Raw genomic sequence first — 24,639 nt, 5'->3', positions numbered from 1 at the left:
CTTACTTTAGAAGATTTTCAGAGAAAATTGAAGACGGGCGATTTTATGGAAATTTTCTCACGTTTGAGCATCTCTATCTCAGTAAAGGGAGGAATCTTTGTCAAATAAAGTATAGATCCATAAATTTCAATCATTTTTGAGTATGCCTGCGAAGTTTCAAGTTTATAACTATATAATAAGTCAAATTGTAATTTTGCCCGGCTTTTTTCGATTTCCGCCCACTGTAGAGCGGTTAGAAAATTGCCGCTCGTATTGTAGCCACTACTGCCGCTCACGTGCCGTTCAGGTTGCCGCTCGCCGCTTGCCGCTCGCCGCCCGCCGCTAGTATCGTAACCGAGGCCAAGGCCTCTGGTACGATATGAGCGGCGAGCGGGAACCTGAGCGGCACGTGAGCGGCAGAGGTGGCTACAATACGAGTGGCACCGCTCATGTTTCTCACCTTTTCTAACTTCAGTCTTCCTTTGTTTGGCCGTATTCTCACTACTTTGATGTTTCTCCGCTTACATTTTCAACTACACTGAAGGATGAATCTACTGAGCGGCAGTGGAGAAGAAATCGGTCTGGACTTGGAACCATGAGCGGCACTGGGCGGCGCCGCTCACAGTCTCTCTCCGCTCAAACATATCGTACCCACCCTCAATGGATTTACACGCAACTAAATGAGGCCCGATATCAGAGCGGCGCCGCTTGCCGCTCACCACCCGCCGCTCGTATCGTACCCGAGGCCTAAGGGTTAATCCACAGTTACTAATTTGACTCATTGCTAATCCATAATCTTAACCATTGGAATTCTGGTTCCATAAAAGGTGTTGGTACTGGTCAGAATGGGTCAGAGAAGAGTCTGGTAATATTGTCAATGGCATCTGGGAAATTTTTTTATGGTATGCAATTCTTTGGGTCTTTGGCCTGGAAAAGGTGGGGCTTTTTAAAATTCCTAATCGGTTTTACGAAATTTGGGGTTCCTTCTTAGACTCTACGATGTAAGTTAAGCTATTGGTTTTGTGTGTTTATTGTAAAAGCTTTTTGTTTCAAAGTATGAAAGTAAGCTAATGTATACAGTGTTCTATTGTCAATACGAGCAATGTTATTACGAAGCAATTCGTTGATCCCAACGAAAAGCCCTATCCAATCTATAGTAAAAGAACCATTATTACGCACCTCAGTCCCGGTCCTGGCAGTTACTTGATGAACTTGATTACGGAGTTCCACGAATAAGCATCGGTGGATATGCAATATGCGAAGTTTTAATAGTTCGGCTCCGGAAGCGTCGCACACCCAGCTAGATCAATTCTTCACAGTCGTGAGTTAGCGCACATTGTCATGCAGTGTTGCATTCTGCAGGATAACTGTACTCCTCAATTCCTTGCATACAGTTCGGCCGGCGAGAGTTGCCCGATGACAGCACCATAGGAGGGGCGGAAAACCCTGCGCCAGCACAGTTTGCAGCCAATAGATGTCCCCCAAATGTACCTCACACCCTCGCCATTTGATTTGCAAATGCACGAATATTTACCAACTTTTTGAGTCACTTATTCTAAGAGGTAAATTTCGTGAGACAGGGCCAAATTTTTATTTTGTTAATCAGAGTTTTTGTAAAGCAGCAGTTCATTCATTGGGGGTATTTACCAATGTACTCATATAGGAATTTAGTGGGACTAATTGCATTTGTTCGTTCATCAGAGTTCTTCTCTTAGTGGGAGTTTGCAAGGCAGAGGTTTTACTGTTTAAAATACAATGGGCTCCATACCATGGATAGCTGCCATGTCACTCATTTTTGTCTATTATGACAATCCCCTGTGTGCGTTGTAATACATATGTCTTCACGTCATCCGAGTGATCTTTGGATTGTAAAAGTTGCCATTAGACCATTTCTCTATGTTTATCCATTCACATCAAGTCCTGTGCTTTTTTAGTTTCATTGTCAAACATACACAAATTATATTAATTATATTATTTGACCTGATTTATGGTATTGGTGATGCATATCCTTTATTTTTTTATTTTTTGCTTGTTGGTAGGGACAATAAAGTAGAGGAAATAACTGCAGATAATATCTTGATTGCTGTTGGAGGCAGACCCAATTACCCGGACATTCCTGGAGCCAAAGAGTATGGTATAACATCTGATGATATATTTTACCTACGCCATAGTCCTGGGAAAACTCTAGTTGTTGGGGCATCGTATGTTGCGCTGGAGTGTGCGGGTTTTCTCGCTGGTTTTGGTTTCGATGTCACTGTAATGGTAAGCTGAATATCTTGTTTTATTGCATGTCCTTTACAATTTGTTTTCTATTCCTAAACTTCTATATTCACAAACTGACTTGAGGGTTTTCCATGAAATTAGGTCCTTCATTGTTGAAGTAAGGCTAATACCTCAAGAATAACTGACTAGTTTTCCAATGACTAGTGAAAATTTTCACGGCAGAGAAATTGCTTTCTTAAATGGAGCCCAAAAGCAGACTTATTAATATTAATTAAGGAGGTTTTATGATTTTAGATGTCCATCACATGAGGTATTTCTTCATGCATTATGTAAGGTAGGGACTGAGGCTATTACTTCATTTTATTGAGATTTTTGTGAAATTTTACCTTAGAGGTTTTTTTATGCAAGGGTTTTACTGTAAAAATAAGGTGATTTAAATCAATATCTGCCATTACTACCATATACTCCATAGTACAAGACAGTGTTTTAATTCAGGGAAACTCCTTCAAAGTCTGGGGTTCTCTTTCACGTCTGGTCTCGCTGAGTGCAGGTTTTCTAACTTTCGAGCCAGACTACAGAATCTATTGTCATGACGTATAATAATAATATGACATAATAAATGACACATTCCTTAAGTTATATTTATATTTGTCACTTACACTCGGCATATTTCCACTTCTGGCCAAAAACAATTTAAGCACTTTGAATAAATACAAATGCCTTAGCGGCAACAAATTTAGGTCCACAAACAAAAGAAATGAGTGCTCGTAGTAATTTTTAGACAGTATTACCGTAATTATTTTTTTTGCAAAACGAGTGCACACTCAAATGTGCTCATGTATGCACTGCCCCAGCAGATTATACCATAATAAAGTTTGGAATGAACAAGAGCATGATAAATGGTTTTTTTTAACTTGAAGAGGACATTAGTTTCGTAGGTAATAAAATTTGGACAAGGTACTTCTAAGGCATTTGTTTACAGTAAGTAAGTGTTTATCCCAGCGTAGATTACTATCCAGAATTACTCCCAAGTATTTCATTTCATTCACTCTATCAATGACTGGACAGTTACAGACACAATTGAAACAATTTGTATAGTGAAATATAAGTTTACCATTAAAAATACTTGCATTACATATGTCATAGCACAAAAACTTCATCTTTTCACTTAACTCTAACCCATTGAAATATGGTGGGGGAGCTCATAAGTCTCCCTTTTTTCTGGTCAGCCAGGATGGGAGGGTGGGCGCAGCTCTTTTCTGATCGATCCTGGTTCCCTTTGGCCAATTACCTATGAACACAGGTAGTCCATGCAACGAGTGTGGGCTAGGTTCCATTGGCATAAGTGAAAGCTTACACATGAGTGCGGACCATCCATACATAGAGGAGTCATCTGCTTGGCTCCTACAAGCAGCTGATCATTTGTGTGTCCAAGCTGTAGTGACATGTTTGTGCGTGCACTTGAATGGGGGTGGCTGATGCAGGCCAAGCAAATTCATCAGTAGAATAAGTGTGAACTTGGAGATAACTGTGAGTGCTTTTCACCATTTATTGAAGTGGAGAGAAGGGCCAACGTATGTGATGTCTTGCATTTTAAATACCAATACCGTGATCGTTAGGTAAAGAGGTAGGTGAGATCACGTTATAAATAAGGAACCTTGTTTGATGGGTATTTTTATTCCAATTTTTCATTTCCTGGTGCACAGCAATTACTTAAATTGTGCATGTCTGTATGATGCTCTTCTGCCGTGGCAGGCTGAACACAATTGGTTGGATGTGGATGGTTTTTGTCTGAGCCAATGTGAAAAGTGGTGATCCCTCCCCATATGTGTAGTGGAGAATGTCCACGTCCATGTGAAATGGGCTCAAGCCAATACAGTGGAACCCTGATCTATCGTACCCGCATTCATCGTTCACCATTCCTGGTCCCAAATAAAGTTTCATACGGACAATGTAATTTTTTCCTGCATCCATTGTTCCCCGAAGTATTGTTGTCCCGCATTGATGGTTTGAAGATTGCGGTCCCGAAGTATAATTTTCCTGCATCCATCATTTGACGAAAATGAGATGAAATGTATATACAGTGAGTCATTTATGGCTAATAACGGCAGGCACATAGTTTGAATTTTCCCCAGGAGATGTAACTAGCATAGGGAGAAGCTCAGTAACATTAGCGTATATCCCAAAATTCACTATCCCCTTCCATTCAGCACTTGCCTCCCCCCTCTGACGCTTTCGGGTCATTCCATGTCAGTTCATCCAGGCATGACACCCACCGACTTGGATTTTGATGAAACTTGCCAATTTTCATCTTCCATGCAGGAATGAAACAGTGTAAAATATTTCTTGGCTATCTATAATAGTTTTTTTTCCACAACCATTTGAAGTTTGGGTGAAACTGCAGTTTTTCAATGAATGCGGTCTCCAGAGGCACTTGTACCTCCAGAGGGCAATAATTTGTCTCAGCCATAGTTTTCATCCGATTCTTATGAAATTTTGCAGGTTTACTATAGAAGTCATGAGGATGCCAAAAACTAATTGAAAAATATCCTAAGGAATATTGGAAATTCTCTAAACTCATGTGTTTCATAAGATTTTAGAATATTTTGCGTCAAAAACATGGTTCTATAAAACATCAAATTTTGACCTGAGGCAATATCTGAATCAAGCTAAATTAATTTTTCTGATATTCCTTAAGGTATGACCCACCACCTGTAAAAATAAAATTCATGGCTTTTTGCTTGCTTTGTCGTTAAAAAAAATTTATGCAAAAAAAAAATCCCTTTTCACGACTCTGGCAGTCAGTGTTCAGTCCTCCTTCAAGTGTGATGAAATGCTTGTGTTAACTGTTTTCTATATCTAAGCAAATATTTACAACATGAATCTAGTAAATAATACGTTAAAAAAATTAATATATTTTTTATGTGCAGGTTGTTTTTCTCCCGATAAGAAAAATATATTTTTGAAATAGAATATTTTAAGGAATTCATAGCACTTACCCATCATTGCTGGGGAAAACTTGATTGTTGCTGTATAAAACACATCAAAATACAGGATGCATGTCAATACAAGTTAACTTTCTCCATTTTGTATTGACAAAAAACTTCACGATTGTGTTTTACGTCATTAATACTATTCTACTTTGAACAAAAAGGTTTTCAAAGTACTGGATAAAGATTTCCTTCCAGAGCATGATTCAGAAGTTCTTGATAAAGCGAGTGATATGAATGTGCTAGTTGGGTTACTAAAAGAAAAACTGGTGACGGAAGGCAGTCAGGGAGAGATAATTCGGCTATTAACACTAGCTCCGACTTCATGGAGTAGGAAAAAAGTAGCCACCGAAATTAATGTTAGTGAATATACAATTTGGCATGCTAGGGAATTCTAGGAATGAAAGGCATCATTGCTATACCAGATCCAAGGAGGGGCAAAAACATAGAACAAACTGCAGTGGACTTAGTTCAGTCATTTTACCAAAATAACGAGTATTCATGCCTTATGCCAGGAATGAAAGATAAGGTGAGTGTGTCCAGAAATGTCCACAAGCAAAAGAGGTTACTTCTAAGTAACCTAAATGTCATGCCTGGATGAACTGACATGGAATGACCCTTTCCTCTTCTCCAAAATCGAACAAAACGTCTTAGCTCATGCAGGGATTGTATTTCGAATACTTAAGCTTTGGAAGAAAATATAAAGTTACACGAGAAAAATAGAAACGTGTTTCTTGCCTCTCCCATTCTCGCCCACTGAACTTTTTCAGCCTACTTGCTTCCAAGTTCCCAGTTTCAGACGGTCGGGTTTATTAAAGACAGGTTTCATTTTTATTAGTTTTATTTTTATTCTTCTTTGGACCATGGCTCTCCCGAAGAAACAAGGGAGATCTTAAAAAGATGGACAGAAAATAATTAAAGATGAAGAAAAGAATCCAGGCTAGAAGGACGTGAATATTCCAGAAAGTCTTGGGTTGTCCTATAGCACATGACGGCATGGGTAAGGGTAGAGCAAGCTACCTGGTGAAAACAAGAAGTGGGATGAAGCGAGGATAAGGTGGGCATGCCGCTGACGATTAACGGAACATTGTGCATGCTCTATACATTGCCTTAATTATATCATAAGTACATATATTTATTAGAAAGTAACATTTCAAATATGTATTGGACTATTTTTGGCCTTTGTGATCCATCTCAAAACCAATCACTGTGGCGGCGAAAGTGGTTGTTTTAGGCATAACATGCACATTGCTCTTGTAAAAACGTGTACTTGGAATGGCATTTGATGGATTAGTATTTTTACATCAGACAGAAATCCATAATAGCAGTGCAAATGCCGAATGGAGTGCAAACATTTTTTAGCTTGGTGGTGTGTTCCTTTAGGATATTTAAAAGAGATATTAGTTGAATCAACAATATGACCTAAGTGTTTCAATGAAGTACAAATATTCCTGTAATCAGCTAAAATCTTGTTTGAATTCCTTCATGAGTATCACAATTACTCCCCGAAAACCTGCGTGTCACATAAGCAACCTAGCCAAACATTCCTGCATTGATTGTTTTCCCGCATTCATTGTTTTTTTCGTCCACCCTTCTGAAAAACGATAGATTGAGGTTCCACTGTACCATGTGCTCCAGGTATTTAACACCATGTAGTGCAATGGAAGTTTTCTCTGAGTTCTGCAAATGCAGCATCAAGATCAGCTTGCTTCCCTTGCTATCTTTGGAAGCAATGACTCCACTCAGTCAGTAATACACCCCCTCATATTCCATCAGTATCCTTCGGAATTCCTTTTGCTTAAATTTCTGGAAGATGTCCCTTACTCCAGGTCACTCAGGACATATATTTGTCCATTTCCCCATACTGTGTGCAAACCATATTTTACCATGTAATGTATGGATAAATTCAGAAATCTGGGGTGGTAATGGTGTATTTTCTATTAGAATATATTGAGGGAATATATTTTAATTGAAGATATATTTCATGAGAAGGTACTGATTTCCTATCTATTTTTTAGATAATTGGGTTGTCAATACCAGGGTAAATTGGCATATCCTTTCTCCCATTTATCGTGAAAGGGGTAGAAATAGATTTTGCTTTACTCAAAAATTTCCACCTCATATTTGCCCATGTTTATAACCCTTTCACTGCTGTTCAATCTCCGAAAACCTACTCCTCACATGCGGCGAAAATGCGTTTCGTGGGCCCATGGAGCAGGTACTTCCAGGATGGGTGTGGTACACCCTCCGAAGGGTCGCTAATCCGCGGCCCTATCCTTGACGATCTCACCCACGCAGGACCGTCTCTTCGACCCTACCAGCGGGGGTCGAAGGGACGGCCTACCTCCCGAAAAGGGACCACTCTGACTGCAATTTGAAAATCAATCACTCAATACGATCATCAAAAACTTATTGTTTTCATCGCACTCCTGCCAATCATGCAATCAAGTACGTCTTTGAACCGTGTTTCTACGATGAAAAATAACGATTTTGTTAACTTTCTAGAAACGTGGCTGCGGACAACCGGAAAAATGGCCATTTTAGCAAAGTTAACAAAACCGTTATTTTTCATCGCAGAAACACGGTTCAAAGATGTACTTGATTGCATGATTGGCAGGAGTGCGATGAAAACAATAAGTTTTTGATGATCGTATTGAGTGATTGATTTTCAAATTGCAGTCAGAGCGGTCACTTTTCGGGAGGTAGGCTGCCTGCTCGTAGGGTCGAGGAGACGGTCCTGCGTGGGTGAGCTGGTCGAGGATAGGTCGCGGATTAGCGACCCTTCGAAGTGCTTCGGCGAAAGTGCTGACCGCATGGCAGGTAGGAAGAAAAAGTACGTCCACAGCAGTCTGCCGTGCGGACGTACTAGGTACATCCACAGCAGTGAAAGGGTTAATGATGGACTTTTCCATTTCCTTGGCTTTACATATTCAGTGGCATGTATTTTTACTCTACTTTTAAATTTAATGTCATTTCTTTAAGTCCAAGGTATAAAATTTAAGAGAAAGAATGTGATAATAACATATCACCTACTTCTTCATGTGTTTTGAGGAATTACTGTTGATAATTTTTACAGGTTCGCTCAATCCTTTTGAGAGGCTTTGATCGCCAGATGGCTGATATGATAGGTAGCCACATGGAAACTCATGGAGTGAAGTTCATAAGGCCAGCTGTCCCAACCAAAATTACAGAGAAGTGTACTGGAAGCCCCGGGGAGCTCGCAGTAAGAGTTTGATTGCGTCAATTATCTGCATTGATGATAGTTAGAAGAATATATTCATGCTATTTATTCTCTGTAGGTGACGTACAAGTTTTTAGGATGGAAGAGAGGAAGAACAAACCTTCAACACAGTAATGTTTGCTACTGGAAGGAGTCCATGTACAAAAAATATTGGCCTTCAAGAAATAGGAGTGAATTTGAATGAAAAGTAGGTAATCCTTTATGTATGTATGTAGGGTGTTTAGTCTTACTTTTGCCTTGTTGCTATTAAATGGTGGCATTCATGGAATGAGTAATAATTTTAAGATTCTTGGAAATAAGGGAGAGAGCTTTTTGTTGCATTTTTTGCATGGAAATTAAAAAAAAAAACTCTTAACATTGTAAGTTGCCGGGCGCTGTCGTCCTCGTCATCCGCAGAAGGATAAGGAAAGTCGCGCAGAAAGAAAGGAGAAGTCACATGTCGGGGAGAATCACACTTTATTCTGCCCTGGTTTCCTTACATCCGTCGACTGCCTCGAACTGCCCCGCGAGCTGCCGTCTCCCTCTTGTCAGCGTTTTTTCCGTTGTTTCCCAGGTGCGTTGCAGGCTCACGTTCTTAAGAAAAGATCTCTTACCTTACGTGGCCATGCGAGCGCTTCCTGTCTGTGTTGAGAGGTAGGGGAATCGTGAGAGCGAAAGGAAAAGGTTTATCGCTGAGCTGGTCTGGGAATAGGAAATGAGGTAAGGAAGACGGCAGTCGCCCCATACATTCACTCTCCCCCAAAAATTTAAAAAATTTACAGATCTGGAAATTTTTTAAACACAATCACACAATCAGGTCAGAATAACGTTCTTAAACATAACAACGAAAACCACATCACGAGCAATCGAAGGAAAGAAAAACAAATGAAACCAACACAAGCAATTTCGTCCCCTTCCGTTATCACGGACACATCGCACCATTTCTAGTCCTAACCAATATTTTACAACAACTATTACACTTTCAAAATCACACACAAAACAGAGAACACAATTACACTAAGAACTATAACCACATTATTTTCTACCGTGATCGATGGTTACCCTAGCTCGACCTTAAAAGGATTCAATTCATTAGCACTACTACCCATATAAATCTAAAAAAAAATTATTGACTACAATGCAAACCTCTCCTACCTCGGAGAGCACCTACCCATTATTATCAGTATCTAAGCAATATTATCTTCACCATCGCTTGCCCCATCATCTCTCTCCTCATTAACCACTACGCGTACGTTCCTAGCATCGATAGTCCTCGTACGAGTGGATTTCTCGCCCAACCCATGGCATGTTCCCTTAATGCAAGTAAGTTTACTATATAGTATCCCCAAAACTACTATTAAAAGTACCCCTAGGCCAACAGGGATCGAGATGTGATAGATATTTTCCGTTGATGACTTCCTTTGCACTCGCTCTATCAATTCGCTCAAGCCAACAGTCAGTGACCCCTTCGCGACTTCCGTGTCAATCTCCCTCTTGAGCAAGCTCAAGCTGTTCATATCCATTTTTATCAAGGTTTCCCTTTCCTTCCCAAACATTTCAATTTGAGGGGAAACAAACTCGATCAGGCTTTGCGACACTTCAGATCTCCCCTGCCAGGCTGCTATGATTTTGAAATTCTCACCCGTTATATCACAATGGCTCACGTTAGCCAGTAAACCACTTCCCTCCAATTTCAGCAACCTGGGCCTGGCTTCTCCTACTCCCTCATGACACAAAAAGGTGGCGGAGAGTGTAGAAGGAGCAGTAAACACCCAGCCCCGTTCAACCTTGCGGAAGAAAGGCATTACCAGGCGCATTTCTTCCCGGATACACATTTTAGTCCCCCTATCCATGAATAAATCATACTCACAGCTTACCCCCGATCCACTCAACAGAACGAAATCACCCGGGCATGTATATATAGGTCCTTCTCGACATTTTTGGAGCTCATCCACCCCCGCGATAGCAAAATAAGCTCTGTCTTTCGAGATAAGCAGATATTCCCCCACTCTCCACTGACCGTAGACGTCTAATCCTGGGTATTTAATAGGGAAAGTGTGGACTCGATACAACTCCAGAATACCGCCGTCTCCAACCACCGGAATCTTTATTATAACCCTCAACGTCTCACCCACCACTACGACCGTCACCCGTGCGATCTCATAATATACATATAGCGTCTCATGCTCACATGCGGACAACATTCTCAATGGGGGCCGTAAACTATCTCTGATTCGTCTGAGACACTCTAAATATTTATTTGGTGTGATTAAGATGCTACTAAGTCTATTATAAACACTACTCTCCAATGCAATTCTCAGCCCGGTCAAGTCAATCCTAGCATTGACTAAGGCGTGACCCACCTGCCTCAGAGCATCTTCGGTCATCACCATCTCCCGTAGTTCCCTATAGTTGGCCTCCGACTGATTAAACCTCAATTGCGACTTGTTCCTGTAATCAATATACTCGTCAACCAAACTCCTTAAGAAGCGCGTGTTATTTGCCACTCGTCCTTCCATTCCTTTCAGAACCAACAATTGAGCACCTATAGCTGCATGAGCATCTCCCCCCTCCCTCTCAAGCTTCTCAATTCTCCCATTTAGCTGTCTCAAATCCTCTGCGTCAGCTGTTCCGAGAACCATTTTTAGAAGGGATCCTCCTGCATCAATCCAGCCTCTTCTTACTCTCTTTTTTTTCACCAAATCCACTAGGGTCTCTAATTCCTCTTTCACCCTTGAATACTCCACTTCCATCCTATTTAGAGCAATTTTGTATCCCCTTCCCATGGATACCCCTCGAGTTAATTCGGCTTTTTTTCTCAATTCTGCAAACGCGTCAACTAATTTAACATACTCCTTCTGTACCTCTCCCAAATCAAAATTGATAACCAACGCCCACGTTTTATCAGTTATCACCACGTCTTGCGCCCGCTCAAACACCACTCCACTCCCTATTGGAATCACATCTTGCCCATCTACAGAATCCACAAATATAAACAAAACACACATCACCAAAACTTTACACTGTATAGCTGCTCCTTTCCCCATCATGACGGAGGGGGATTCCTCTTGCGCAGGAAGTACCGGGGGGAAGGGGGGGTATCGGGAGGGGGTGGCGGTCCGGGTGGGGAGTGAGATGGGGGATGGGATGAACGTGCCCTCGAGCGGAGAAGATAAGGGGACCTCTGAGGAAGGGGCGTGCTCCAAGCGTCTTCTTCACTCCCAACAGCGGCACGGCCTTGCTCGTTATCAGCAAGGTCGGCAGCCTCCCCTCCACTCTCCCTCTCCTCGCAGATGGGCGTATCTTGCAGGGGACGCTCTCCGCTAAGGCAAGGCGACGAGCTGTCTAGCCCTTCCGTTAAGGAAGGAGATCTCCTACAATCCTCTCCTTCGTCCTCAGCTCCGATGAAATTCCCGGAAGGCGAAGAGAAATTCCAAGAAGGAGATCCCTTCTCAGCTCCCTCAAAGACGGGAATCACCGTCTGCTTTTTCGGCCTCCCTCGTCGCCTCTCACTGGCAGCGCCTGCAACTGCGGGAGAAGGAAGACCAAGATGGCGGGGATGGGGCTTTACTCTATTTTTATGCACAACTAACGTCCTATGAGGGAGTTGCAGCATTAAATTTACGGGAGGAAGAACCTTAACAACGCTGTACGGCCCCTTCCACGGTCGGTGGAACTTCTTTCCCACACCTGTCTTCACACAAGGGTCGCTTAAATAGACTAAGTCTCCCACTGAATACGTCCGGTCCTTTCCCTTGGATCCCGCCCCCTTGAATTGCTGTTTTCGTGCACGCTCATTGTTTCTAGCACACTTTCGCCACATCACTTGAAGTCTATCCCGTAACTGTTCCACTTGAGCATTACACGCATCTCTCAGAGGTCTCTTCACACACTCGAACGGCGAGTTCATTTCATAACCAAATATTATTTCATGAGGGCTGAAGGCCGTGGAGCTGTGTACTGAGCTATTATATGCTGTCAAAGCATAGCATAGGATTTCATCCCAACTGTTGTTTTTAACATTCACATAATGGGATAGAATCTGTGCTATCGTGCGGTGCACCCTCTCTATCCGTCCGTTGCACTCGGGTCTGTAAGGGGATGTACGCAATTTGGTCACTCCTAGCAACTCACATACACCCCTAAATAAGTCCGACATGAAATTACTCCCCTGGTCGGTTAGAACCTTGTCAGGGACACCGAATCTTAAAATCCACTCCTTCACAAGTGCAACGGAAACCACCTCTGCTGTCTGATTTGGCAAGGGAACCATTACCAGATACCTAGAAAAGTGATCCAAAATGGAAAGAATGAACTTGTTTCCCTTCTCAGTCCGAGGTAACGGGCCAACTATATCAAGAGCGATAAAATCAAAGGGTCTATCGGTGGCCGGAAGGGCTTGTAACGGGGCCTTAGACTTCCCATACGGACTTCTCCTCTGACACGACACACAGTTTTTCACATATGCCTCGCAATCTCTTCCCAGGTGCGGCCACCAATAGCGCGCCCCTACGCGGGCTTTAGTCGATCTAACCCCCAGGTGTCCCGCGAGGGCGTAATCATGGCACTGACGCAAAATGTCAGTCCTTATGCTCTCAGGGACAGCTATCACTCTTCCCCGCGGGCCGATTTTAAAAAGGATTCCGTCCACAACCTCAAATCCTGCCTTGCCTGCCCATTCCTCGCACTCTACGTCATTCCTTTGCGCACTTGCTATGTCGACACTCGGCGTACATTTAAATCGCCTCACCTTCCGGCTAAGTCCATCGGCGTTCTTGTGCAATACCCCGGGCTTATGCACTACCTCGTAGTCATATTCGGAAAGTTTAAGAGTCCATCGCATCAAGCGGCTACTTGGGTCACGCAGGCCAAATAGCCACTTGAGGGCTGCATGGTCACTAACTATCTTAAATTTTCGTCCATACACGTAGCATCGGTATTGCGCCACGGCAAACACAACACTGCACAGTTCCTTTTCGGTCACTGAATAATTTATTTCAGCGGAATTCAGCTGTCTTGATGCATATGCAATTGGATGTTCTTCCCCGCCGATCTCCTGTGAAAGCACTGCCCCTATTGCGAAGTTAGATGCATCGGTGGAAATAATAAATGGTTTGTCGAAATCTGGATATGATAATACGGGGCTATTAATCAGGGAATCCTTTAGTTTCTCAAAGGCCCCCGCGCAATCTTTATCCCAGTCGAACACTGCACCTTTTCGTAATAATTTCGTCAACGGCCTCGCTATTTCTGCGTAACCCACCACAAAGCGACGATAGTAATTCGCAAGTCCTAAAAATGACTGAAGTTCCTTCACGTTGGCAGGGGTGGGAAATTCCTGCACGGCTGATACTTTTCCCGGGTCAGGTTGCACTCCATGCTTTGAAATCACGTGACCTAAATAGTTCACCTTTTCCTCCGCAAACTTACATTTCTCAAACTTAAGCGTGAGCCCGGCGTTCCTTAATCTGTCGAGTACGGCACGCAGCCGTACGGCATGCTCCTCTATCGTTGCACCAAAGATGATCACGTCGTCCAAATACACGAGGCATTGTACCGGCTTCAAGCCCCGTAGGAGGCCGTCCATCATCCTTTGGAATGTGGCAGGTGCATTCCGCAATCCGAACGGCATCCTAGTGTAGTGATAATGCCCGCTGTCGACATTAAAAGCGGTCTTTTCTTGATCATCTTTATGCATCGGTATTTGATGGTAACCACTCGTCAAATCCAGCGTTGAAAAAAATCGCGATTTTCCCAGATAGTCCAAAGATTCGACGACGTTGGGAATGGGGTACACATCAGGGACAGTGACCGCATTCAAAGCCCGGAAATCCACACAAAACCGGTACGCCGGGTTTCCATCAGCCGATTTTTTTGGCACGATCACAATTGGGGATGCCCAAGGGCTGTCACTATGGACAATTATACCCGCTTTGAGTTGCTCGTCGACGAATGACTCCACAACGGGCTTCAATCGATGTGGTACTCGATAAGGTCTTCTGTAGATAGGAGGGGCGCTGCCTGTGTTGATTCGGTGAGACGTCAGGGCGGTAACAGGTAGTATATCCTTCTCCGTGAACAGATCCTCGAATTCTTTTAATAGTGGAAGGATGATCTCCCTCTCATCGACATCCAGGTGCGCCAACTTTTCGCGGAACATTTCCCCGCTCTTAGCCGACGCTATCGTCCTCACCCTCTTCCCGTGAGTCTTTCCAACCCCCGCTTCGTAGGGCTCCAACTTCACAGCCATTCCTAACGTAGTCCCTTTACGTAGTACTACTTCCTCGCGGCCAAAATTGGTTACTTGCAGTGTGATTGACTGCTCCTTATCAACGGTGCACAGTCCCCTCGCAACATAACAGTTTTCCAACGTCTCCAATGCAGGCTCCACTAAATATGTCCCTGCACCAACGCACCCATCCACCGTAATTCTCAAAAGCCTCCCAGAGTTAGGCGGCACCCTTATTTCTCCCCCTAGGCACACGGGATATTCTTTACTCCTACCGAAGGTTATCTTCTCCCGTCTTATATCCCTTGATTGTTGATCTGAAGGAAAATTTAGACTTGGGTCACCATATCCTTCCTTTCGGCGACCTAATAACCGAATCTGCCGCCCCCACAAGTGCAAAATCCCATTACACACGTCCAATACACCTCGATGTTTTTCCAAAAAATCTAATCCCATGATGCCATCCACTCCGTCCAACTTGTCCACAACTTGCACTTTCATGGGATAGACGTGATCATCCAAACGTAAGGACACCACCTTTTGCCCGTGTGTCCAAAGCGTCCTTCCCGTGATTCCTCTCAGGTGGCACCCCGGGCTTGAGAGCCCATAACGGCCACTTATTTCACTTGATATTAAAGATACTTGCGCCCCCGTGTCAATCAAAAGTGCGCACTCGCGTCCCTCTATGACGCCCTTCACCCTTAAGTCACCCTCCGCCGCATTACAGTCCGTCACAGGGATCTTTAGGGGCACCCGGCGCCCGCGGCCGCGCCGGTGCCATGGCCGTTTAAATCAGGCCCAGGTCTTCCACGACGTTGGCATTCGCGAGCGATGTGTCCCACCTTGCCACAAGCGTAACATTGATCCCTTCGCGGCAGTCTGCATTCTCGTGCAAAATGTCCAGGCTGGAGACAATTGAAACATTTCCTCTCGTTTGGCGCCCGAAAAATCTTCGGGGGGAATGGCGGCGCCCGAGATGCCACCTTCGCTTCGATCGCCTCAGCCCGCAAGGCGCTTCTGACAGCGTCGTCGAGGGTCTTCGGCGCATCATGGCGGCATCTGCGCTCAACCTCACCGGAGAGTCCATTCAGGAACGCGTCCAACGCCCTCTGCTCGGCTTCAAATAGGGTGGCCTCAAAAAACTCCTGGGGTTGATTTCTCTCATAAGTGTTCGCGTTAGCATTCCTTATCCGATCAGCGAAAGCCTCTATATCCTCCACTGGGCCCCGCTTCATCTGAGAGACAAGCTCCCGATAGAACCGAGCGTCGTGTTTCCGCTTATATCTTTCAATAAACACCTTTTTAAAGTCTTCATAAGAGGCGGCGTCACGGCACTCCTGCTTCGAGCGGACGAATTCCGCTGCACCACCCGACACACGCAATCTTGCAACCCGTAACTTATCCGCATCAGCCCAGCCACTTATTACCGCTATCTCGTCCAAACACTCAAAAAATGCAAATACATTCTCGGACTGACCACCCGTAAACACTCCTACAGACGATAATAGTGAGAACTTCTTACTGTCGGGGCCTAAACTGGAATTAAGGGCACTATCACGTTCAGCCAATCGGGATTTTAGGGATTGATTTTCACAGGCTAACTCACGAAGCCTCTCATGGACGTCCTCTATCACTTGCTGCAACTCCACCTCTTTTCCACCAACACTAACTCGCCCCGCCATAATGATCTTACCTCCTTATTCCGCGACGAAATTCCGTCCTCAGGTCTGCTACAGCTAGATGGACGAATCCCACTTCTCGACACCAAGTTGTAAGTTGCCGGGCGCTGTCGTCCTCGTCATCCGCAGAAGGATAAGGAAAGTCGCGCAGAAAGAAAGGAGAAGTCACATGTCGGGGAGAATCACACTTTATTCTGCCCTGGTTTCCTTACATCCGTCGACTGCCTCGAACTGCCCCGCGAGCTGCCGTCTCCCTCTTGTCAGCGTTTTTTCCGTTGTTTCCCAGGTGCGTTGCAGGCTCACGTTCTTAAGAAAAGATCTCTTACCTTACGTGGCCATGCGAGCGCTTCCTGTCTGTGTTGAGAGGTAGGGGAATCGTGAGAGCGAAAGGAAAAGGTTTATCGCTGAGCTGGTCTGGGAATAGGAAATGAGGTAAGGAAGACGGCAGTCGCCCCATACAACATCACATTTTTTGATGTGTAATTACTAGAGATCCATGAAAGTGGTTTTATTTTTTGCTAGTATTTGTTTCACAACTATGTGATTTTGGTGTTATAAAAAATCTTGATAGTGTTATTGTAATGATAAAATTTTTTCACATTTCTTGGTGTTTTGTTATTTTTTGTGGACATTTCACAATTGCTTATACTTTTATAAGCATTTTACATAACATTAAATACAATTGCAGCAGTACAAAATATCTGATAGAACCAAATGAAAAAAATGATTCAAGGTACATATATCAATGGTTTAAGCGTTAATATTATAGAGTGAGCAAGAAAAGGTGCACAGTGAATACTTGAATTGATTGTCTTTGTGAGGAAGAGTAGAGCAAAAATTGACCAAATAGTACTAAAATGTGTTTACAGTTTCATTGTATTACCGTATATGTCTGAATATAGTCCCCCCTTTTTTTCCAAAAATGCCCTTGGTAAAAGTAAAGGGGGGACTATATTCAAACGCATTTTTTTAACTTTCTCCGAAACTTAAGCCTCACAATTAGGGGGGGGGGGGGACTATATTTGGAGAAATACGGTAATTTAGACCAATCTTCTATATTATTTCTACTTTATAGATACCTTTTTCTCAACTGATACGCAACCAAACTCTGCAAATGAGGTACCAAAATGCACAGAATTTATCAGAGAACATGCAACGACATATCTTACTTCCTAAATATTGCTACTGTTTCCTAATATTGGTTTATAAATAATTTAAAATAAAGCAAAAAAAAAAACAAAAACCGTTAAATATTCCTGACATTAACGGCACACAAACTGATACATTTGTTCATTTGCAACAATATCTCGCATTCTTTTAATATCTTTTATCAAAATGGGGCTGATTCCACTTTCAAGTCTCCTGTTAATACGTAAGTATGAGTCATTATGTGCGTTTAACAGAGGATAGTGTAATTACTTCCAATGTTGTGTTTAAAGAGGTCCTCGGACCTCAATTTGTACATAAGACCCTGCTTTTTTTTTCTACATTTTAAAATTAGAAACGCGCCTATCCCTCTGTGCACCTGCATTGAAAAGAGTGGGGGAAGCCCGCTGGGAGCGGGGGAGCACGCTCGTATCACTATATTTAAGCTCTTCCTGCTTCTTTTTCCTTGTAATCATAATGTATTCTTGGCAAATACGATTTGCAGATGGCAAATCCCCTCTACCATTCAACTGTACTTCGAGACCCTTTCCCAAATGTTTGGATTTTAAAGTTTCTTTACCCTAATTCCAGCATTTAAAAATGCTTCAATAGTAGGGACAACAAACTCCTCTTTCACCTCCTTCACTTTCTTTGACTGGGTAACTGTCTGTTCAAATGATAGCTGTCATTTTGCAGATCTCCTTTATTTCGCATGCAGGGCCGGATTTACTTCAAGGCAAAATAGGCACGTGCCTAGGGGCGTCGCTGTCCAAGGGGTGCCTTCTGTCAGGGCGAGTGGCTACTCCTTATCATAGAAGTCAGGGAGGGGTAGGCTCAAGTGAGGAGGGGCGCTCAATGGAGAGGTGCCTATAGCGTAACTTGGGTGATTCCGGCCCTGTTCGAACGTTTGTGTATCGTAATTGATTTGCTTTAACAAAGTGTCATCCGTCCTTCAGATTCAAGCCTTTACTTTGTCTTTCACATAAAATCCTCCTGAGCCGAAATCACTCGCCCTGGTATGAGCCGTAACACTAGGTTTTCGGCATTTTAAAATTCCTTTCCTTCATTTGATGTATAAAGCTGTAGCCATGATCAAAAACAGTCCAAGCACGAATCACGACCAATCGTGACAGTGTTTTCAAACAGAGTAGTGGGTAGCTATGGTATAACCATACGTAATGTATAACTTACATTTTGACCAAAATTTTCCATGTTGTGGGCTCCCTTTTGATAGCCCTCACCTAGGTGCTGAGGGAAGACAGGTTCAACTAAATCGCATAGTATTGATTACCGCTATTGCAAATCGGTTAAGAAAGGCCGATAAAGAAGCACACACAAATAAACTTGAACCGGGGGTGTGTTCAAATGATTTTTTTTGCATTGAAGCTCAGTAGAGCACCGAATATCCCAAGATCCGTCTACTAATAATTAGCACCCCCCTCTCCTCCAATCGTTTCTGTTCCTTCCTTCTCATCCCCCAACTGCTAGTGCTTCATGCTTTCAAACAACAATAGGTCTTTGTTGTCTTCTAAGGAGACGAATCATGCTGTTGATGGCACGGCCCTGTCGATGGCCGCCATGGTCACCGGCACGCGCCTTGAATGGTGGCCGGCGGAAAGTTGTCTAGTCTGAAAGCGGCCTTCCGTTCCCAGCCAGTGGCCGTGTTTAAGTCTGCAAAATTAAGTTAGACCCACACTTAAGTTTTTCCTGCTACAACTTATCCAATAATGCTGTTTACTGTGTCACAGTGAGTCACCAGAATTACTGCTTGTAATTGATCCGTGCTGAGTTTGTGAGCTTTACGCTCTTTTGTGGCTGCGTTGAATTTCTTTCAGTTTTTTATTGATTCAGAATATGTAATTCTTCAGGAGAGAAAGCGCGTCATTCTAGACATTTCCAATAGTTTCAGAATTGATAAATGTGAAGTGAAGAGAGAGGTCGTGATTAATTTAATGGCAAATTTCGGCGGAGACATCACTGCAGTTCGCAATATTATGCCAATTCAATATGCAACAGACAAAACAAGCCAATTGCCCTTGGAATCATAATGAGGTAGATCGAATGAACGTCAGCAGCATGAAGCAATGAAGGCTTAGGCTTTAATAGATTTCGCGATATCGTGTCTTGCAAATTTCTCTGATCTCTAGTAATTACCTAGTCTTGCTGCGTGAAGAATGCTATATTAATACAGTCATTCTGTTTTTTAGGAATGGTAAAATCATTGGTGATAAACTTGAGAGGACAAATGTACCAAATATTTTTGCCATTGGAGATGTATTGGATGGTACCCCAGAGCTTACTCCTGTGGCCATCCAAGCGGGTCGCTTTCTTGCACGAGTGAGTAATTTTGATCTTTTCGACTCTATTTGTACCTCTCTAATTCTTTGTTGTGGTATGATGCAGTTCTAGTTGATTGAGCTATTCAGTTGTCATGATTACTATGTAGTAGAATTTTGTATTGTTGAACATTTGTTCTTGCAGAGGCTTTATGGTAAATCAAATGAGCCGATGGACTACAAAATGGTTCCAACCACAGTTTTTACTCCTCTTGAATATGGGTCTGTTGGATACTCAGAGGAAGATGCCATAGCAACATATGGTGCTGATGATATTGAGGTGTATCATACTCATTACCAGCCGTTGGAGTACACACTTCCTGAGAGAGATGAGAATAAGAGCTATGGGAAACTAATATGCCTTAAAAGTGCTGGGGTATGTTGATATTTTTTTGTGGCCTTTTAATTTGACGTGTAATAACCTTAAATTTATTTTTATAAACTTCTGTTTGCAGAAACTATAAGTCGTTATTAAGAGTAATTTGAGAATCACTATCAAGTTCAAACCATGTTTACTCTTTGGTTTTATTATATGTATGTTTAATACTTTAATCAAAGCTTATCAATGACGCATTGAGCAGGAAAGGCTATTTCCTGTATGGGGAGGATTTTGAATTGAAAATTCTTCGCACACATTTTCAGGACTGTGAAGAATAATGTTTATCTTTGATGTAAATGTCCTTAAGTGTGTGAAAACAACAGATTCCATTTTACAAATTTATGCTGAGGTTATTTTATCCATCCATCAGCTCCCCTAGTAATTTTTGGCTGTTATGAATTAATGTAGTTCTAGTCTTGTGTCATGCGGAGCCAGGCATAACTTCCTTTGAACTTTCCCCGATGAGTGAAAAGTGCTCGGGTATGTTGCAGTCAAAGCGATTTCTCCAAAAAAATGACTGTGCTCAAATTGAGCATCTACATAGCAGTCACACTCAAGGTAAAATTCCATGGCTGGAGCACTCACTCCCCTGGAATGCACTTAATTTTCCCCAGGAAAGTAAGCAAGTGAGAATTCTTCCCTCAAAACTCTCACTGAGCACAGGGGCAGGCACCTACCTAGCCTGTTCTTGGCCTCCCTGAATAGTGTTGTCAAATGAGCACACTGTAGGGGCCAAGATGATTGTCTGAGCAAACATCTTGGGTAGGGGGGCTTCCACACACCCATCAGCCCTGGTGGATCATCCCCCTTCCTTTTCTCACTTGGATTTGTTATTTTTTCAAATATGTATGCATTTTTAATTCTAATCAGTGTGTCCTTGTTTAATGTCGCCTACTTTTCTAGAAAAGTATCACTTTTTTACCCAAAAAATCAGTATCATCTATATACCTTGCATGTAAGAGAAGAGAAGATTTAAGAAGCATTTGGTCATGCAAAGTCATTTGAAGATGGATTTTTATGCTTTAACCAGTTATCACCAATCTAAGGTGTAGTGAGCAACAAATGAAATTTAATTTCAATGCTGAGTTTTGGAATAAAAAATGAATTTCCTGCAGTAATGTTTACGAAAAATTTTACCCCCTTTTCCATCTCAAACTTAGGGAAGGCCTACTCTGTTGGGAATCCCTGAAACTTTAGAATCCTGTCATCTTTAATTATTTTACCAGTATCATAGTTGAGAAATCACTTTTGCTCCTGGAAAGAAGGGAAAATTTTGGTTGCTATGAAACTGTGCTTCAATAGTACCTTTAATGATTTTATTTTTCAGGAGAAAGTTATTGGCTTTCATGTCCTGGGACCAAATGCAGGTGAAATCACTCAAGGATTCGCTCTTGCCCTGAAGCTTGGAGCTACCAAGTCTGACTTTGACAATTTAGTAGGCATTCATCCAACATGTGCGGAGGTAATTTGTTTTTTATTTGCTTTATTCGCTGATGGTTCATTTGTTTTGTGAAGTAGAAGCAATTATAAGTTAATAACTTTCAGTTATTGCTATCCATGTGCAAGTACTTGTTATGTTACGTTCATATTTTGGTTTATTTTTATGGTTTATGCCTTGCTCAGAAATTTTGACGTTTAAGTCAGTGGATTGAACTCACAATAATTTTGTGGAAACTGTTGATCCTGTTGAGAAATATGGTACCTGTTGAGGTGGGGAAGGGGAAATGAAGGCTGTAGGAAAGGGACAGGTGATTGATTTGGGAGACAGTCCAGGGAAGTCATAGGTAGATAAAGGAATGGTGAGTCAAATAATTGTCAAGGCTCATCTGCACTTGAAGTAGTTACTGGTGAATACTTGGAATTGGGAATGAGTCAGGTCAATTCTTGTTTCAACCATATATAGACCTTCGTTTCAAGATCAGGACCAGATTCATTAGCAAAAAGAAACTGTGCTGAAGTAATTTGTTCAAGAGCCAATTTGAAAAGTTCTCTTGAGCACAATTTACAAATTTAAATAGTAATGTTCTGGATCTAATCTCTTGTGGCATAACTTGATGTGGTATTTTAGGCTCTTATATAATAACCCAAGAAACTTATTGATGGTTTTTGAAAGTTGTTCAATGAAAATGAAACGCTTGATTTGTGAGTGAGAACCAAATGGGAATTAAAACCAGCAAAACAGTGGCACCAACCCATCATACTAATTTGTACTTCTAATCCAATAGATACATGGAAAGATAAGAGCAACATAAATACAATACCATTTTCTTTGCTATGAAATGTCATTTCCTTAGAATATCTCTGGTAAGCTTATCACATGATGGATTTTTTTCAGGTCTTTACAACTATGTTCATAACCAAATCCTCTGGAATAAGTGTGGAGAAGAAGTCTTGCTGAAGTTAAAGTATGCTATTTTTGCTGTTTACCTGAGGAAGTTTTCTTTCTTGGTAGTATAGCAGCAAAATAGCAACAACTGAAGGATATGAAGTGCAAGAGCTCTTGTGGCAATAATGACGACCCCACTTAAAACCTTGATGGAGGGTGGAGTCTGATGTTTTGCATGAATTGTCCTCGAAAGTCATCACTGGTAGAATTTCAAGGTATCACTGGGAGAAAACATTGTGAAAATATTTAAATTTCAGTATTATTGATCACTATGTCAGGATAATTTATCCATGCTTCATATTGTGTTAGAAAATGTGTTGTTTTTGATTTTGTACAACTTATTGCATTGTTTTCATTTGCATTTTTTCCTTGCAGATGTTTGATGTTATGCTCCAGTGAATAAAATTATTAATTTTGGTACTTAGGTCATGAAAGTAATGCTTTTAAATGAGTTTATAATTCAATATTGGAATCATGTAATTGGTTTCAATATTTTTCTCAGTGTTTCAAGCTGGGAAATGTCATGCCTCGTTTTGGCCTAGTTCTTCTCATTTTCTCTACCTTTAGAGGGTTTAATTGAAGCTATCTTTCAATCATGGAGTTGAATGAAGTTTATAGAATTAACTTCAGTTTTTACTGTTGTGTGTGCCTTTGAACTGAAAGAGTAATCCGGAAATAATGATACTTCAGAACATTTTTGGCAATGATGCTGTAGTTACTCTTTGAAATCATTACTCTATGCCTTGAATTTGATTGCAGATTATTTTCCTCTTGGAAAGTAGTCCTAGAATTGTTTGTATTCTAAATTTTTACCTTTGTAAATGCCTGGTTGAATATTATTTTATCAAATATGAAATTAAATTTATAATGACATTCACTTATGATGTAATTTCCCTCATTAACCCACTGATTTCTCTCAAGACTTGTATATCATACGAATATATCAAGCATATATTGTATCCAATTTTTCCTGCTGCACCCTCATTGCCCTTCTTAATATTTGCTCAAGAAGATATATTTCCGGCACCCAATCGATGTAAGATCTTAAAAACTGTTCTTTTGGCTGAAACTGTAATGTTAGATCTGACAGTGGAGAATATTTCACAAAGGTAAAGCCATAGGCCTAAACAACCAAAAATTGTCCTCAAGTTCATTTATTTCATGGGCAAAGTAATTTTTCAGTAACCTTGCACTGATCGTAAGAATTTGAGAAAGCCTCTAAATTCATGGTTGCCCATTTTTTCAAGTGGTCTAATGGCCTATGTATCTATCTGATTTCTATTTACAGTAGACTACTGATTATCCGGGCTGATGATGGGGAGAGACGGCACTAATAATCGCAAACCACGGGCAACCCAAACTTTCACTTCAATGTCTTGGAATGTTCATAATTTCCATAACACAAACAAGATATTATTTTTGCCGTTATTCTGCTACTTTAGAGTGCTTCCCATACTCAGTGAGAGCTTTCTTTGCCGGTTCCCGATCTTTTTAGCTGCGATAACATGGTTGTACTCGTATTATTAATGCTCCATGTAAAGCCTGGTTTCGAAAACCACACATCTGTGGCTGCCTGATCAGGGATACAGATAAGTGGTTTGCACGAATGCTTCAAAACCACTGCTCGACATCGGAAACAAGATTGTCAGGCACCACGTAACACAGTCGCGTCTCGCACAAGTTATATGCCATTTTGCTCGGATGCCAGTGGATGCAGGACAGAGTTGTGCCTTGAATGCATACATTCCTAAGTAATCAGAGTAAGTGTTGATTCATTTCTCGGAGTATTCTTTTTGGCTTTCAGTAGTTTGCAGAGAGAAAATAGTAGTTTTTCCGCCAAAAATTTCCAGTATTTTCCTTTCATAAAGTTAGGAAAAGTCTTAAAATGACTTGCTTTTAGTCGTGTTTACACTTAATTGGCAACTGTTGAAAGTGTCGACAGCAGTCAAAATGACCGCCGTGGCAGTTCTACTGTTAAGGACTACACTATTGCATTGAAGTGGGTTGAAAATTCTGCTGTGCCAACATTATTGTCATGCTATGGAATGAAATTTTGTGTCGATGGGTGATCT

At 41.9% G+C, this 24,639-nt stretch overlaps 1 protein-coding gene across 1 annotated transcript; it reads left to right on the top strand.

Annotated features, from left to right (window-relative positions):
• Nucleotides 1-824: 824 nt before the first annotated feature.
• Nucleotides 825-23,444, top strand: LOC124171108 (thioredoxin reductase 1, cytoplasmic-like). Its single transcript, XM_046550250.1, has 8 exons — nt 825-844; nt 1,914-2,241; nt 8,269-8,421; nt 8,511-8,620; nt 19,674-19,803; nt 19,948-20,178; nt 21,509-21,643; nt 22,517-23,444. The coding sequence occupies exons 1-8, from the start codon at nt 825-827 to the stop codon at nt 22,577-22,579; spliced, it is 1,170 nt and encodes a 389-aa protein (XP_046406206.1). The 3' UTR covers nt 22,580-23,444.
• Nucleotides 23,445-24,639: the final 1,195 nt, after the last annotated feature.

The sequence above is a fragment of the Ischnura elegans genome, chromosome X (assembly GCF_921293095.1).
Source record: "Ischnura elegans chromosome X, ioIscEleg1.1, whole genome shotgun sequence".
Lineage (NCBI taxonomy): Eukaryota > Metazoa > Arthropoda > Insecta > Odonata > Coenagrionidae > Ischnura > Ischnura elegans.
Note: the sequence above shows the minus strand (reverse complement) of the source record. Positions and strands in the feature narration are given on the sequence as shown.

Coding starts and splice junctions, on each gene's coding strand:
- LOC124171108 (XM_046550250.1), top strand. CDS start 825: ATGGGTCAGAGAAGAGTCTG. Junction 8,422..8,510: donor CCGGGGAGCTCGCAGTAAGA/GTTTGATTGCGT, acceptor ACAAGTTTTTAG/GATGGAAGAGAGGAAGAACA. Junction 21,644..22,516: donor TTCATCCAACATGTGCGGAG/GTAATTTGTTTT, acceptor GATTTTTTTCAG/GTCTTTACAACTATGTTCAT.